The sequence below is a fragment of the Pleurodeles waltl genome, chromosome 4_2 (assembly GCF_031143425.1).
Source record: "Pleurodeles waltl isolate 20211129_DDA chromosome 4_2, aPleWal1.hap1.20221129, whole genome shotgun sequence".
In the NCBI taxonomy this organism is placed as follows: Eukaryota; Metazoa; Chordata; class Amphibia; order Caudata; family Salamandridae; genus Pleurodeles; species Pleurodeles waltl.
In genome coordinates, this window is record NC_090443.1 from 390,096,516 (window position 1) to 390,115,389 (window position 18,874).

The 18,874-nt window shown below is 42.0% G+C and overlaps 1 protein-coding gene across 3 annotated transcripts in view; it reads left to right on the forward strand.

Moving 5' to 3' along the window:
* LOC138292777 (beta-1,3-galactosyltransferase 2-like) overlaps positions 1-18,262 on the forward strand; it is a 165,620-nt gene extending 147,358 nt beyond the window's left edge. For all 3 annotated transcript variants that reach the window (XM_069231538.1, XM_069231537.1, XM_069231539.1), the window contains one exon: positions 8,328-18,262. In XM_069231538.1, the coding sequence (XP_069087639.1) occupies positions 8,390-9,358 (969 nt within the window). In that variant the 5' untranslated portion in view covers positions 8,328-8,389 and the 3' untranslated portion in view covers positions 9,359-18,262. The remainder of the gene's footprint in view (positions 1-8,327) is intronic.
* The last annotated feature ends 612 nt before the right edge of the window (positions 18,263-18,874 follow it).

Consider the following 18,874-nt stretch of genomic DNA (forward strand, 5'->3'; position numbering starts at 1 on the left):
TCGCCTGCACAGGTTATAACTCATGTTTGAGGGACATGCTAGCCGTGGGTTGTTTCCAAAGTGAACCCGTCTTCCCACTCTACCGTCTGAATCACAGCTTTTCAGAGTAATGCCGACACGCGACTTAAAGAAATACAGCGTCACACTTGATATCTGTTTTGTCAGCTAACTACAAGCATAGATCATAGTTTCCAAGAAGGGATTTTCTTTTTTGTTGCTTATAAACATGAAAGAGCACACCTGGTAGTGCAAAGCAAACAAATGAGCGACTCAGAAAAATGTGTCGAATGTGCGTTGAGATTTCTAGCATACTCTAACCATTCACTCATAAACTGATTACCGTCATCCTATTAAAAAAAACCTTGAGATGGTGTGACACTGGGGTTCTGCCTCTATGCACCTCTGCAAACAGCAGCAGCAGCACGCCCTACAGCATTCCAGGATGTTTCTCTAACCCGTGAGATATGCCCCAACACCGTGGCAACAGGCTGCTTTCATGTTGCAGCAGTCCCTAGCTCGCGCAAAGACAATACTGCCTGTGTCACTCAAACTTTGGCCTGTCTGCTGTTTGCAAGATGAAGTCCCCTCGCTAGCGTCCTCTCGAGCCGGCTCACCAAACACGCGTCAGACTTGGTCGTCCCAAAAGCACTCCCTGCTCCAAGGTCCATGAATAAAATACCCGAAACCACCACCTCAGAAGACTACAGGAGGGGAAACATATGCAACAAGTGTTCAGTGAGAGGTCATCTCAGAGGCTCACCACAAATGCTCAATAGCCCACCTCAAAGAAAATCTCCAATGTTCAGCCTCCCAACTACACCCTTTATTGGTGCTGGAGACAGTGCTCATATCCCAGCACACCTGCCTCTGCAGATATCTTGAGGTCTGAAAAACTCCAGAGGCACCTTTACTGTCCCAAGACAGCAACCTCAAATGCTTTCTGAAATCTTGTTCTGCTGCCATCTTTGCTTAGTTGAGTGAAGGTAGAACAGAATCATTTCTGGTGACCCCTGGCACACAGCTTCCTAGTGGGTGGTACAGATCCTGGTGGCTGGCACACAACTGCCAGGAAAGTGGCCTCAAGCTCGCCACTGCCTGCTACAGACTAACTAGTGACTGACTTAGACTTTCAGGTGGCTAGTACAGACTGGCAAGTGGGTGGCCCATACTCTCAGGTGGCTAGCCCGTACTCTCAGGCAGCTGGCCGGTACCCTTAGACAGCTGACCCGTACTTGCAGGCAACTGGCCTGTACTCGCTGGTGGCTGGCCCGCCCTCTCAGGTGGCTGGCCCGTATTCTCAGGTGGCTGGCTCGTACTCACAGGTGGCTGGCTCGTACTCACAGGCGACTGACTGGCCTGTACTCACAGGGGATGGCCCGAGCTCTCAGTCGGCTGCCCTGTACTCTCAGGCAGCTGGCACAGACTTGTTAGTGACCAACATTGACTCTCTGGTAGCTGGCCACAGACATGAGTTAGATTGTGTCGCCATTGTAATCAAGGGACCTCAAGCAGATGTTTAAAACAACTTCTGTATGAAAGTTCCAGTAGTAACAATATGTTGGACGTTATATGCCCCAGCATCAGGCTATTGCTAAATACGTTTCTAGCAATGGACAATCCTCACAAAACACTTACAGACACACGTTCAACCGCAGCATCCACAGCACCAGGAGACCACTCAAGCAGACAGCTCTTCAGCCTCCAATAAGAAACACTGCTTTTCTCCTCCAGAAGATACATGGATCTCACATACAGCTTACCTCTAACATGTACAAACAGCACGGAAAAAGACATAACCAAACAAAATAATGAAAAAAAACATTTTAAATATGAAGAAAATGTGTAGCACCTTACAGTCAATGAAAAATAAAATCATACTGAACACCCGAGACTGCTGCAGTTGTATTGCACATTTTCCATGCATTTGATGCAAGAGGTTCCACAGTAGTCAAGGAGAGCTGGATCCCTTCCATATTTGTCAAATAACTATGAACTATGTAAATGATTTCTATAGATTAATTGAAGGCAAATTCTCTTAAAATGGTTATCCTAGAGGTTTAGGGTGGTCTAGCCCTCTTGGATCTACACTATACGATAGTTCAATATGTTCAGGGCAAATCACACATTGACATCCACCAGAAATTGAACAGTTCGCTCTCCAGGAGGTAAGTGTGTGACACTGTGAGTGTGTTTTAAGTGAAGCAACTCTCTAGACGCAGGCAGGTTTGGGTACCACATTTCAGAGAGCTGGGAGTTCGTTAAACGGCGACCCTGCCAACCAAGCGGGTGAGATTTCCCCCTAACATCACTGACCAAATACTAATGTGTCTTCCGAGAAAGCAAATACACTCATCATCAGCTGCAAACATACAGCAAAGAGGCAAACATGCAAGCGAGCAAGAGCTGCCTGAGCCATGGCATCAGCACAGTTTGCAGCACAACCATGGAGTCTGGTAAAAGAAGGAGTTACAGGTGACCCAGGGAAATTAAGGGACAAAGAAGATAGAAATGAGGGGAAAATAAAAATTAAGAACTCAAAAGATTTTAAGTGACACCCAGCCAGCCAGCCTGTACCTGCACAATGTGAAAATATCAAACACCCACTTTATATTGAGAAATCATATCCATTGACAGATCTCTGAAAGATGTCTGTTCAATGACGTCTGATTGCGGATCTTCAGCCAAGGCCACCTCAGTGTAACACTGTTTTCGGCCCAGCAGAATGGGAGAAATGGATTGCATTGAGGTGATCAAAATATTGTTGCACAATCCCAGCCAGCTACTAAAACAACATGGTGGCAAACTGAAACCGACATTATGACTGGAACCTCCAATGAGCTCCGTCATCCTAAATCAACAGACGCAAGAGCTTCCTCAGGTAGGTTGAACATTTGCTGTGTGTGGTTTAATACCCTCAGGTTACATTGTCACAAGACTAAATCCGAGACAGGCACTCTATTCCTCAAATTCCTCAAAAATCTTAAGTCAATAGAAGGAACCCGTTCTTCCAGGTGTTTTGAATTATTGCTGTCATCGTTCTACCCGCCACCGGCACATGGCTGACATCCTAAGTAGAGCGTAGTATCTATATTTCTCTTACTCCCCTCTGACTTACTCATTGTGTTGCTGCCGTTCTCTCTGTTGCTCCCTCTCTCTTATTGCCTGATTGTCCTCTCTGTCCTTTGTTATTAACTGTTCCTCTCATCTCTCCTTTTTTTCCTATCATCGCTCTCCCTCACTCTTGTTCACCATATTTCTTTATCTCTCTTTCGCTGTCACCTCCGTACACCTTGCTTCTCTTGCTCCCACCCCGCTCCCCTCCCTCCTTGGGCTAACATACAGAACAGATCGTCTGGTCTTCCGCATGCAGTAGAACATACTCCAGGGAGCAAATAACAGCTGCCAGTCCTAAGGGCTAGAAACAACAGCAGCGATATACCTCAAACCTCACCTAGTAGAGGGGGCTTCTGGAGGCAGCGAACTCGCGTCATTCTTTTAAAGTTGCCAAATCTCTCTCTCTCTCTCTCTCAGACAGACACACACCCACACTTCTCTCTCTCTCTCTCTCTCCCTCCCTCTCTCACAGACGTAGACACACACCGACACCTCTCTCTCTTGCTCTCTCTTTCTGTCTGCCTCTGTTGCACAACACTCTCCATCGCTCTCTCTCGCGCACAAACACACACTCTAACTCTCTCTCTCGCACAGCCACACACACAGTGTTGCTCAAACATTTCTTGGTGCTTGCTGCTAGTATGATGTCTAAGGAACCTGACAGCCAGCAGTGATGGTCAGATACACGAGAGCTCGCCTTAGTGTGGCAGCTTCTCAGTTTCCAAATGCCAGTGTTGATTGTCCCAAAGAGGCGCATGTTCAGATGCCAGGATCGCAATATTCTGGCTAGATGCACATATTCCAGTCAGAATCACAACTGTCTATTTAGATATATAATCCTACACAGTGTCACATTGCCTCCATAAGCAAACATGCCATACAGGAACACAATGCCCTGACTAGGTGCTTGTTCCCATTCCAGTGTGCCTAAGCACTACAGCAGTACCTACCCCAAATAGGTAAACATCAATGAAGATCAATCAATTGATCGGCAGATTCATAGACTGCTTCTCATCACATGTGAGAGTATCCAGGAGCTGGCAGGGTTCTGTTGATTAGCCGAATAGCCAGGTCTTCAGGGACGTTCAAAACTCTGGAAGAGATGGGGAGGTCCAGAGATAAAAGGCTAGTTTGTCCCATGTTTTCACTGGTAGGTAGGAGAAGGAGCGATCTCCGCATCTTCTGCATGGGATGTGGGAGCAGAGGGTTAGCGAAAGGGAAGCAAATTGCATATGGTTCTTGTCAAAAGCGATAGTATTAAAGAACGGTTGAGTCCTACTGGAGTTTCTCTAAGGTCAAGCAGCTTTTTCCTATGCAAGTCCTTAGAAAGGTCTCCTTTTTACAAATTCTATTACATTTTTTATTGATGCAGTCATCATCATATAACTTTATTTCAGTCACAAAATTCACCATAAAAAGTCACAATAATAAACAATTCAAACACATACTTTAAAACAAAAACAAGAATCACAATAAAAACATTCCAAAATTACCATTAGCTTCAAAATCTTTCCTGATATTTAACAATTCCTCGCATTAACAAGTTTAAAAATTCCATAATTAAGGTGCATATCTGCATCAACTGGAAAGGGCACTTCTTGTAAAATTCACAATTGCAAGACCATCGTTTAATGACTCTACACATTGTTTTCTAATATTTACCAGTTCCAAAACTGGTAATAAAAACCTCTCTTGCGGGCTGGCATACAATGGATGAAAAAGAGTATAGTGCAAAGTGCTTTGTGGAGTGCAATTATCACAAGGGCAATTTGGCAGCATGATCCCTGAATAGGAAATCTGTATCTGCAACAATGTTTCAACAGAGATGATTCACAAAGATTGAGAAAAAACACAATGAATCGGGATATCTCAAGGGCGCACCCACATTTTATATTCAAGTTATACAAAGAGACAACAGCAACCACATTTCTGAAAACAAGAGTAGTGCAAGTGAACACATTGTGCTGGTGTGTGTAGGGCTCGTGAATGAGGCAGGTGATTAAATATATACAAAACAGCCGATGGGCTACTGTCGTAAAGTACAATTTGAAAACATACAAAATGAATGTGTTCGTAAGCTATTCACATGTAATGGTTTCAACAATAATGCCCCCAATTTGCCGTAATAGTAGTCAACGTTTTGAACCTTGTTTATTTACGGGTCATCATCAGGACTGCAAAAAAGAGAGAAAGTAGTGCTGTAAAAAAGGGCAACACAAAGACAGGACACATTAGGTAAGAAAGAAAAAAAGAAAAAAATATATTTCAGAGATTTCTGCCCTAGCAATAATAAATCAATTTCACACCAACATGAATTGCAAATGCCAACAAATTCAGCTCACTGCAGCCAGAGAGGGCTGAACCCCAAATGAAGGGGAACGAAAGGTCAGCAGACACTATTCCTATTAGTCAAAAAGAAAACAAAAACGATAGACCTCCACATTGAAACAAGAACCAGTCAGGGAGTAAATGAAGTCACTGGAAACATATTCAACACCCAATGACATGTTCTGAGGAAAATGGGCGATTGATCACTTCCAAGAAACAATGCTGATCTCTAGATTTTAAAGCTAATTTCAAGTCATCCCAAGGAGATTTCTGAATATCTCCTTTCCTTGAGGCTATGGTTTCCTTATATATGATCCTGGCTCGCCTAATGCAGTCAACATGGTGCAGTATACCAGTTTAAAATTGGTAATTTAAACGTCATGCAGTATTGGATTCTTGTGGAAAAAATCTTGTACCACTTTTTCAGCTGTAGCAGCAAGATTAAATGGGTTGGGGGACGTCAGTAAGTATTGTAATTCTATCACAGTTAAACCCACACCACTTATTCCTACCTGAAACACTTTGCCTTGATTTGACCTCATATTGTAGCCACTTAGTAAGCAACAAGCATTTGGGAATAGCTCACAGAGTATGCGCAGTGGCATGACTTGATGAGGAAGCAAGCTTACAATACGAGGCAGGTGGGAGTGCCTGGGGAAGCACGTTGACAATGAAGGGTGGGCAGGGGATGGAGCAGCAAGCTGACAACGGAAAGTGAGTGGAAGTGACTGGGGCAACAAGTTGCCAATGTAGCAAGGATAGGAGGATTTTTGGGTAGCAAGCTTACAATTCATGGTGAACAGGAGGGGTCGGGGAAGCACACGGAAAATGGAGGGTAGGTAGGAGGTCATGGGTAAGCACATGGAGAACAGATGACGTGAAAACACACCAATAATGGATGGTGGGCAGGAGGGGCTAGGAAAGCAAATGGACAAAGGAGGGTGGGTGTGAGGAGCTAGAATAGCAAACAGTGGTGGAGATGCAAGGGAAGGTGGGTGGAGAGGAAACAAGAACAGCAACTGAGGGAGAGTGAGAAAGAGGAACACAGAGGGGGAGAAGCCTGCAACGGAGACAGCTGGAAAAAACATTCACTCTTGTAGAGTACTTAAAAAGAAAAAAGTAGCGCCTGAAAAATAAAATGAACAGTCCATGTGCCAGGGGTGGGACAAACACAAAAAGAGGAAGGAAAGTCAACAGATGCTGATAAGTACCAAGCAAATGAGAATGAGAATCAAGCCATGGGCTCACTGTAAGATAAACTGTTTCACAACAGACACTGTCTTATGTAGGACCTAAACGTTAATGAGCCTTGTGAAACGCTTAATCTGGTTTCACAGACTATAATGAAAGAAACCCTGACAGGATTGATAAATGAGCATAGCACTCCACCCGCAGGAGGCAAAGTTTCGTAAAACCTCACAGGCAACCTTGAGGCATTTCATTGAATGCTGTTACAAGACTAACGGGAAACAACATTATGAGAGAAGAAAACCGTGAAGAAACATGGCAAAGGGACAGGTGGATGCTCTCTTTGCGGGGTATCCCAAATCTCTGCCTAGTCCAAACACGAGCTTTCTTAATTTATTGCATGTCTCTTTGGACATTAGACAAGATTTGCTGATAGGAGTGAGAGCTCGGCTGTGAAGCAGTTTAGACAAGATTTGCTGATAGGAGTGAAACTCTGCTGTGAAGCAAAGTCTAAACAGTTTAACATCTACTGACAAGCTCCACCTTAACCCTTGCAGCAAAAATGACATCAAGATGGTAAAACAAATGCTGATTACAGTCCGTGGCTCTCTGCTACAATCACGCAACTAGTATCACCTCGATTGGAAGTTAATGGTGGAAAAAGAAGTGCCAAGCAGATTTCTGGTTTTATGTTCTATGCATTTATAAAATTGCATTCTGTCAGTGGTGTGGCTGCAGTGACTCGGGTTGGGTTCCTTCTTTCCTGGGTTTTAAGGATTCCATCACATTTGGTGTCTGCTTCGTGTAGTAAGTTACATTAAGTAAGGATTTTTATGCTTTGTGGTACACAACCAGGTGTACTACATGTTTGTTGCAGGTGGCGCGAGATGTAGCCAGGATGCAACTAAGCTAACTTAAACATTGCTTCGAAATTTGGTACATGTGTGAATTAATGGAAAGTATTTGATGGTGTTACGGAGTCCTGATAGCCATCTGATAGCTTACTTGAACTGAACTGTGCTTACCCTAATTCCAAAATGGTAGACATTTTGATAGTACAACTTCAAGGCTAAATTAGAGAAGGGCTTGTACTAATGCAAATGATTTTTTAAAATATGTATTTTAAATGTAAAACAAAGTAAAACATACCACAGCACTATTAACAAAATGTTTACTTCAATATTGGGTTAAATATTTTATATGAAAGAATATGTTTCTTAACATTACATTACATTTATTTATATTTCTAACTATTTAAAATAATTTAATTAAGTTTAACGTTAATTTCAAAGGGGCTTTATTTCATGTGCCTACGTCCATTATTTCCTATGTGAGACTTTTGAGGAAACAATTGAGTCTATTATGGGAAAAGAAAAGGGATCTAGGATCTGATAATCAATATTGGTCTTTGTCTGATGAAGGCGTAGAAGGGAAGACAAAACACGTGGAGAAAAAACAATTACACTTGAAAGAAAAGGTGAGTCTGGGGAAAGGTGTCCTTAGTGGCTCACAAGGCATAAGGGCCAAAGTTAGGAAATAATTACTTCCTGTCTCATTTCCAAGTGCCATTATTTCTCAGCAGCAACAAGCCTTATCCGTACGTGTTGAGAAATTGTGTTCTGCTACTTGCTGGTGTTTTACCTGAATTTCTGTCCTTCTCCTTCCCTTGTAATATTTTTTCTCTTTGTGCATTGCAGATACTCCACCAACTCAGAGTATTCTGACAGAAAAGTGAAAAAGGAGGTTGTGTCAGTAACGAATGCAAGAAATGTCCAAACAAGTCTACATTGGAGTGGTTATAGTTGCCTCATTTTTGGTTAGCTGGCAAAGTTACAGCATACGCAAAGTCAAATCGATAAACAAACTTTACATCACGCCAACTGTCGAGGTGCTGACAGAACCACCAGAGAAGCGGTTTTCATTCCTTTTCGATGAGGCTCACAAGTGCGAAAGCCGCACACCATTTCTATTGCTGTTAATCCCCTCCATACCACAAGAAGCTACCACCCGAGATGTCATTAGGAAGACATGGGGTAACGAGACATTGATGCCTGGCGTCGACATCATGAGGATGTTTCTTCTTGGTGCTCCTCAACCACCTGCGGTATTTGCAGCTACGCAGGCCTTGTTGAGGAATGAGAGCACTAAGTTTGGGGATATCCTACAGCAGGACTTCATGGACACATACAACAACTTGACCTTAAAGACGATGATGGGCATGGAGTGGGTGGCCACCTATTGCCCCAATGCCACCTATGTCATGAAAATTGACACCGACATGTTCTTCAATCCATTCTTTCTCGTCAACCATCTTCTCCAGCCAAACCTTCCTGCTAAGAAGAACTACTTCACTGGCTCTGTCATACGGTGGGCAAGGCCTTTTCGTGTTAATAACACCAAATGGTTTGTGTCCAAGGATGTCTACCCCAAAGATGTTTACCCCACTTACTGCTCAGGGACGGGGTATGTGATGTCAGGTGACATGGCTGCAAAGATTTACCAAATTGCTCCTGTAGTGACACCCATCCACATGGAGGATGTCTTCATGGGATTGTGCTTGGAGAGACTGCAAATAGAGATCACTGATTCCCAAAGTTCTGCCTTTAGCGGATATCGAATAGCGTATGAACGGTGCAAGTTTACCAAGTTGATCACAGTGCACCATTACACAACGGAAGAACTTGAACATCTCTGGCCAGACTTTGTGGAGGCAGTGAAGAGCTGTTGAACTTTGCAAAGAGAAAGGCCTACTGAAGGTTACTTTTCTGGCCAAACATGAGAACTCAAAAAGCCATGCTTCATAACATCTTCAAACCGAAGGTGTTAGAAGAATCTGAATGTAGGCTATTAAATCCAGACATCAGCTGGTCTGATGAAGAATTGCACTTCAATGAATTATTTGATAGCTTAAGGCCTACGTGCCTTCAGTGGGATTAGACAATGTAAACATTTTGGATGAAAATGCTCAAATCAGTCTGAAGCACTGGTACCTACTCAGTACGAATTCCAGTGAATTGCTCTTTTAAGATGTTTGAGCCTTTAGAGACAGTGTCTAACCAGATGTAAATTTGTCTTGGCCTAGCACTAATAGGGACAGTCCAGCCTGAGCTGCCAGGCCATGCTGAATGGGAATAGGACGCCCAAAAAGTGTGTTCACCCTTGTCGGGCTTCATCAGTGAGTTGAGGCTTGAAGGCCAGCAAGCGTGGGATCCACATCTGGGCATACTCAGTACATAAGTGGGGCTGGAAATGGTTGAGTCAGTTTTAAACACATTTAATTAATTACTCATGGTTCATTCCGTTCCATCCTTAACTTGCCTGTATGATTAGAGGTGGTGCCCAATCGTATCAATTTAGTCCTAGTTCTCATCTAAAAGCAAAGAATACAGAAATAACTATAGTGAACTACAGCTTAATTTCTTGTGGCAAAGTAAGTTCAAGAACTAGGTGTGGACATACCTGTGTCACTTAGATTTGCTCATTCAGCTAGCACATAAGTGGTAGATGGAAATGTTTGGGCCTCTCTAAACCTTTGGTAATTCCACCGGTGAGCATCCCATTCCATCATTTTAGGTAATCTGTGCCATGACAGATTGATACCAAGCATATGAAATCGTTCATGACCCTGCTCCTATGGGCACCATCCAACCCTATTGCTAGTCTTCCTCCCACTCTAAAAGGGAACACAAGCAAACCTGGATATATTTCAGTCTTATTTAGGTTCATTGGTGATTTGCAGCTTTAATTCCAGTGGAAGAGGTTGAGACCCATGTCTGGCCATAGTCACACCACATAGAGCTATTCACCTTGACCACACAAAAATTATGACTGGAAGTGCTGGAATTGATGTAAACTAATGAGCCTATAATAAATTCAGAAATGTTAAGCATATTAAGACAGCATGGATCTGAAGGATGGTTGTCATGTGTGTACCTCCCAAAGTGAGTCCTAAAATGTTTAAATAAAATACCTCAAGTTTAGCCATATTCTGTTACCTGTGCTTCTACTTGTACAAATAGTACTCTAATGTGAATGTGAAAGAAATAGCATATATTAAAAAGTGACACTGCTAAGCTGTATAACTATTAATCTGTCAAACATTTAGGGAATTTAGGTGACGGGAGGGGCAATGGTTGATATACCATATGGATGGAAATGAATGAATCATCTAAGAACAAAGATAACCTATGGTCGATGAAATTAATGTACAATAACTTGTTAATCAAATACAGTGCGAGGAAACACATTTGTAATAAATGTTCAATCCAAGGGAGGTGGCAGATGTGATTTGTGCAGATCTGATAAAATGGGTGCAAAAGTCTTGAATTTAAAGAGAGCCTTCAGTTGGCAGAAAACTGAAAACTGTCGGCGTGTTTAAGAGCAGGCATATTGGAGGATTTTCTTGTGGGTGAGAGTGCTTGTGTGACATAGTTCTTGTCTGGGGATCAGGGAATGGTGGGTCTAGGAAGCCAATGATCTTCTTACTTCTTTGTCCAACCACACACTGGATGCTGGTGGACGGAATCATGTTCTGATGCTGGTAAATCCAGAGCTCCTTCACCATTGGTGAAAAAACCAAACCCTATTAAGTTGTGGACTCAGGGCATGACACGCCTAGGAGCTAGGTCCAGTTAAATCAACTGTTGTTTCTGCCTGTGCAAGCTTCACACCCAAAATATGGAGTGGGGTGCATGCACTACTTTCCCGTGGATTGCGGACATTTAAGGCTGATTTGTGGCAGGTTGACATAGAATGATACATGAGTGTGAACAAACTCATAGCCCAAATCTAAGACACCCCAAAGTGTATTTCAATCAGAGTTTCCACATTTCACTGCATTGGAGGCAGTTTAAAACCTCAATTTTTTGAGGCAATGCGTCCCCACATTAAGACAGCTCCCCGAGCATCAGAATCAGAAATAAAATCAATTAATAAAAGATTTTGGTCCACTCGATAATTGAGTTCTAGATGACTGAAACATTAAAGGGTTTTATAACAGAATTCAAAATTAAAATGGTACAGAGTCAATCCCATGAAGGCTCTTAAATGCATAGTAATACAGATTATGCAAAAAATAGGAATAGTCACAGGGGTATGTCCCGATGTGCCACCTTTCTTACGTCCCCCTGCACCCTCCTAACGACACCATGGTTGCAGCGTATTTACAATATGGCGCACCATGGCAGTAGTTACCATGACAGCGTCAACATTTTTGGCACTGTTGACGTGCTTTGTTGCCCTCGGGCCAAAAATGTTGGTGATTGTGCAGCAAAGCACAGGGAGGCCCATAGGCCGATACAGGAGCGTCACTGTTACGCCCGCCTTGGGCAGGCATTAAAAATGATGGAAAAAATCTTGTAAATCTCACTGCGCCATTTTTTCAAGCCCCCCTGTGGGGGAATGCCCCCCCTTGAAATCATTATGCCTGCCACCGGCATAATGTAGCTCAAGGGGTTACAAAGTGGCGCAATGCATTGCACCGCTTTGTAAATCCGATGTTGGGAAATGGCCTCCTTAGCACCGTCTTAGCATAAAATAAAATGACGGTAGGGCAGTGCAATGTGCCTGCAAGGGCTTGTAAATATGCCTCTAAGTCCAAACTGGGCAGCAAAATCAATAGAAAAAATGGACAACATCCTTAGTAGAGTAGAAAAGGCTTCTGATCTCCCAGGGAGACGTTGAAACCTGATAAGTAAGGTGACAAAAAATAATTTTTGTTAAATACACTAACAAATACCACAAACTATAAGAAACTGGTAGTTGTAAGCAGGTCACACCTTCTTTTGCAGAAGGTGATAGAAATGTGCACACATAGCAATTTTGAACATTTATGATTTCAATATGTTCATTCAGCATTTTAGCATGAATATTATCATGAAATCCACTAGCTAAACTTTCCCTGAGTGTCAGTGTGTTATGTTTTACTTCATTATGTACTGTAGTAACTTCAACCTTTGTAGAGCCATATCCCAACAGAGAAAGTAGGCACAACACGCTAACTGAGAACAATAATATCATTAACAGGATGATCAGACACATACTTTTGCAGCATCTGCTATTAGCCTACTGGGACTAAAAACAAACATTATTGTGAAACTCCAAAAATTCACATCACCGCTCTTTAAAACAGTAATAAGCTTTTCGTTTTTTTTCTTATTTTTTTGGGAAACCATCAAGAATATACAACTTCAAAAGAACATTCTTTTTTCTCAGTTTATTTCAGTTCATGGTCTTAAAAGATTCTGTTTATTCTTCTTTTTAGATTTGTCAACATTTTTTCACAATTCAATCTTTCTATTTTTTCTTTTCTTTAACATTTTGTTGTAATTTTAAGGTGGTTAGTCTTCCTCAGAATCATTTTCAGCTTTACTTTCAAAGGTGTATTGGCAACAATTTATTAGACTGTAGAGCTCTAGTTCTGATTCTTCTTCAGATATTGATGCTAGATACACCCACTCAGGTGAAGCATGTTTCTTCCTTGCTGATCTTTTAGCGGCTGGTGATTCACTTTTACAAATTTCTAAGTCAGCATTAATTACTTCACTTTCTTTATTGTTTGGTTTCAGCCTTTCATTCTGCTGGTGCTTTCTTTTATTGTTTCTTTCCAATAACATGTTTAATTGTTTATGACGGGAGCTCCAGAAGATGTCATAAAACAATGAATACCTCCAGAAGATGTCATAAAATCTCTTTGGACCACAGCTGCCCAAAATCATGGACCACTCCAAAAACCTTACTGATAGTCCGTATGAATGTTTACATTTGAACTTTCTGACAGGCAACAAGATCTTGTCAATATATTCAACTCTGCTACTTTTACTGAGGTTGCATTCAACAACCTTCATGGAGAGGAGTGGAGAAAAATGTTTGGCATAAGTCAATGACAGTATACCATTCTGCATCTGATAAATTTAGAGCAGGATCACTGCTGGGTTTGACACCACTGCACAACATGGGATAACTATTTTATTTATTTTACTTAAATCCTGCAGTATTCTCCTTTTATAACGCAGTTTATTAATTCACATTATGAGAGACTTGCAAGGACTTCCAAGCACCTCGCAAAGAATTCCCTACTCTATCATTTTTTCAACAGCAGGTTTCATTCCTTCTTTCACTTCCCTGTGTCTGTATTGTTGAGTTCTGGGGAAAACAGCACTGGGTTTTACATTAATGTTTACTGGTTTGGCACTTTTAAAGAATTCTATCTCATCAGAGAAATCCCACCCCTATTCATTGACAGCATGCCTTAAATCCAGAGGTAGTTTGTGATTAGCTTGAATTGGGAATAGCTAAACTCTTGAATCATGTGTTTTCATTTTAAATGCAGAATCTTCATCTTGAGTTTCAACTACAACAGCATGCGGTGCGCAATAAATCACTCAGTTCATCCTGCACAGCAAGTTTCTGCTCAATATGTTTGCAGGACTTGAATCACATAGAATGAGCTGATGATTAGTTTCCATAGGCCCTATTTCAACAGGAACTTCTAATGTGACCAATCTGTTTAGTGATGATTCCTACCAATTAAACTTTTCTTCATGAGATGGGTAGTTGTGGGATTTCCACAGAATGAACTGCAGAAGCCACAATGGTCCTCCTCCAGGACTCCCCCATGTAGGCAACACTCCTCTCCCTTCAGGCACTGCCATTGGGAATTATTATTTTAGGGAAAACTGAAGAAAATAATTACACATAATCAATGGGCATAGTAGATCAAACAAGCAGGCCAGCTGGTACACAGAAGACCTCTGAGACACCAAATGGCACTGTAAACAGCTAGAAAGGAAATGGAGAACTAACCACAACAACACCAACAAAACTACCAATAAGACTGCACTCATTTACTATCATCATCAAATAAGAGATACAAAGAAAAAAGCACTAGTGGACTGCATCAAAGGTAGCCCCATAGCTGCAAGGAGGTCATCTTGATCGTTAAGAATTTCACCTTGCCCTCAGGTACTGGCAACAACATTACTGCCTTCCATCAACTCTGTGACAACCTATTCAACTTTTTCCACAGCAAAATTGCAAACATCTACAGCAACTTTGCACACAAGCTCAACCCCACAGAACTCATCACTAACCTACCCTCCACCAGCCAAGATGACTACCTGATCGAATGCACAAGCCCCACCAGAACAGCTACGGTGGCAATCATGAGGACAAGTCACTCAGGGACCCCAATGGATCCATACCCCCATCACATCTACAACCTTGGAACATCATCAACCAGCCCCACTCTGACCCACATCATCAACACTTTTGTTGTGTCTATCATTTTCTTGGAAGAATGGAAAGTTGCATAAATCAGCACCCTCCTCAAGAAGACTACAGCCGACCTGAATCAAGGGAACAACTTTTGATCCACTTCCCTTCTCTTCTAACTAGCCAAATTGATTGAGAAGGCCATCAACAAGCAACTCATAACCCACCATGAACTTCACCATCTTCTACACAGCACTTTATCAGAATTCAGAAAACCGCGACAGCGCCAAAACAACATTCACTGAAGCCACCAACAACATTAGAATCGTCCTGGACCGAAGAGAAACAAGGGCCCTCATACTGTTCGACCTCCCCGCGGCCTTCTATACTCTCTCCCACAAAACCCTCATCAGAAGACTCCACAATACTGGCAAAAAAAGCTGTACTCTCAAATGGATCTGTTCCTTCCTCTTGGGAAGAATCCAAAGATTCAGACTGCCACTCTTCACATCAGAGACCAAGAAACTGATATATGGAGCCCCACCCTTTTCAGTATATACATGACTCCGCTTGCCAACATCATCCGATCACAAGACATCATCATAATCTCATAAAGAAATGACCCAACTCATCCTCCCCCTGACAGACAAGCCAACCACACCCAGAACCAATTTCACCAACAGCATGACCATGGTAGCAGACCGGATGCGGACCAACTGCCTGAAGCTCAACTCAGACAAGAGGCACATTCTGGTCTTCGACAACTCGACCTTCCCACAGGACTGCACATGGTGGCTGTCAGAGCTAGGACCAAAACCCACAGACCACGCACAAACTCTAGGCATCATCCCAAATGAGAAGCTCAACATCACACCTCATTTCAAGGTAGTGTGCCTTCCTCCTTCCACATCCTATACATGCTGTGAAAGATCTTCATATGGTTGCCTCAGAACACCAGACGGACTGTCAAGTAAGCACACTTCACCAGCAACACTCTCTGTGCCAGAACCTCTGAACTCCTACACAAACTCCAGACCATCCAGAACACCGCTGCAAGTCTTATACTCGACCGTCCATGCTGTACTCACATCACACTGCACCTGAAGAAACTTCACTGGTTTCCCATTCCCAAGTGCAGGCAATTCAAATTTCTAATGCTCACATACAAAGCCCGACACAACACAGTACCAGAATACCTGAACAGCTGCATACACTTTCACCAACCCTCCACACACCTTCACTCTGTCTTACTCCCACTCACACACATTCCCTGCATCCACCAAAGCAAAACTGGAGGTTGCTCATTCTCCTACATCACACCAAACACATGGAACAACTTTCCTTAACACAGCAGAGCCTCCTTCTTACTTCTTGAGTTCTCCAAGAAGCTGAAAACCTGGCTCTTCATATAAGCAACTTGGGACCACACACCTACACACACCTGAATGCCCTCTCATGTGATTAGTGTGCTATACAAATCAACATAACATAACATAGCATACCCTGGTCTCTGTTGGTAGTTTGGAATATATGACATTTTATTTTTTTATGTTTTGCTGCAACGCTGGGGCTGTAGGCCTATTCATGCAAATCTGCACACCCTGCACCGAAGTTGGTTGAACGGGGGCATATGACTATACATTTCTCTGCATTTGGAGAACAATATCATTCTGGATTTAAATCAGTATTTTGTTGACATTTGCGTTTCAAATACCTGATTTTACCATAGAAACAACAAGCAGTACTCTTCTTCAGGATGTCAACATTTGCATTCATTCTAGAATTATTCGCCATCGCTCTTCCAAGACCCTGCATTTGCATCATTCCAGTTCCCATTCTCACACATTGCATTGAGGACATCTCATCTCATTCATTCCAGAATTACCAGATTGAACATAACTCAAACCAGAACCCTTCAACTGATTCCAAGCATTCCTCTCAAATTGATTTGTCTAAGCAAACATCAACTTCTCGTTGATTCTTTTTTGCTTCACATCAAACCAATCACTTGTTATTTGGCAAGCTTCAAAATATCATTTACACTCACTTTGCTACATGTGATTACAAACCCATGACAATAGTAGAGATGAAAGTGCTAGCACCATCTTTCTCTGGATGTTTCTCAAGCTCTTTTGGCTCTTCTAAAGTTCTCAAAATATTTACTCAGGTGCTGTGTCTTCTACATGCCAATGATGCCGTCCTGCTTGCATAGACAGGGAATGCTTTAAGGCGTCTTATTAATAGTTTTGTTGAGTACATGGATGACCTAGATTTGGATGTTAACATTACTAAAACTCATTATATAAACTGTGATAAGTCAGGACGTAAAGTTATTCCTTTGTTGACAATAAAGGGGCAGTCCATTAGTCAAGTGAAGGAGTTCTCCTCTCTGGGGGCCATCTTGATTATAAGGGTAGCTAGTTTCCTAGAATGTATAAAAGAGGCTCCCGCTTTAACTCATCTGTAGGGGCTGTTTTTGAGCTGGCTAGAGTAGGTAATAAACCTATTTGACCCTTTTTGGAGATGTTCAAACGTAAATGCATCCCTATTTTAAGTTTTGGGGCTTCGATATGAGGTACTGGTGATTGCAGTAACCAACAGCAAGAGGAAAATAGATTCAGGAGACGTCTTCTGGGGGTGGGCCCGGGAACTCCGCATTTTCTTCTTCATAAAGAACTTGCTTTTGGTTATGTGGAAGACCGTATTAAATATTAAGCTTCTTCTTTTTTTATTGTGGCTATCTGTTTGGGGTAACAAACACAATGAATGTAACAGGGAGGTGATCTTGGATTGCTTGTCCTGTGAACAGGGTCAGAAAATACCCTGGCTTTGTTATGTTAAGAATAATGTGAATAGGCTGGGCAAGCCAGATCTGTTTTTCTCTCCACTCACGTTGCCTAAAGGTGTAGCTAGTTGGCTTTTAATTAGCAACTGAGGATAGGGCGGTGAGGGAACATGTTAAGCCCACTGTGAGATCCTACTTAATCTATGAGACTGGTTGGGCATTGAACCCTACCTTTCTCAAGTCGAAAATGTCTGGGAAAGGACACTTTTGATTAGGTTTCAGGTGGGTTATTTTAGGTGCAGTCCCTGTTTCCCTTTAGGCCAGTTCAATCGTAATTGCATTCTGACTTGCCCTTGTGATAATTGTTCTGCACAAATCTTAATGCATGTTACTCTTTTCTGTAAGTAATATGCACCTTTTAGACGAAGGCATTAATTGTCACTTTTAAAAATGTCTTAATTTGTAAATGCAGACCTGCTTTTTATTACTTATATATGACTAATGAGCCTGTCATGTGGTCTGCCGTAGGCGCCTTTTAAAAAAACGCATACCAATGGCACATCGGTTTGTTTATTTGATTGACAATTCAATTCTCAAGGTATGTTTGTGTTTTATTGATTTTTTTAAATTCTATTTATTGTGTATGTTCTTTTATGATTATAAATGTATAATTAAATAAAGATTGAATGAATGAATTTACTCAATTGATATCTTTCTCAAGCACCTTCTTCTTCAAATGCTCTATTATCTGCTTGTACTTGTCAGCAACCACATGAGAAGGGTCATTATTAGATGCAACTCTGGTTGGTTCCGCAGTCGGCCAAGTAAAAGCCTCTTTACACCTCAGACCGAGTGTCACTGGGAATTGTAATCTCAAACAGTGAATTCAAATCAGTCCAAAGCATTTTTTAAATGGTAGTCGACGTGTGAACTTATTTAGACCACTTTTCAGGTTCGTCCCTTAATTCTGGAAAAATTGTCATAAAGCATAAAGATCAGGTCTTGTCCAAGGCACATGCACATACTTCCCTCCATGTACCTCTCTTAATGGAAATTCCGAAACAGTCCCTATTTCTTAATCACTAGTTGACCCCTTCTCCTTCTTCGTTGTCTCTAAAACGTTCGGTTTACTTGATGTCCCTCTCTTCCACCTTTCTCTGTATTTCTTTACATTGCTTCATACCAGTGTTACTTCAACAAAATCTTTAATGTAAACCCTTGAAGTCATCAAACCCAATTCCTTTATTT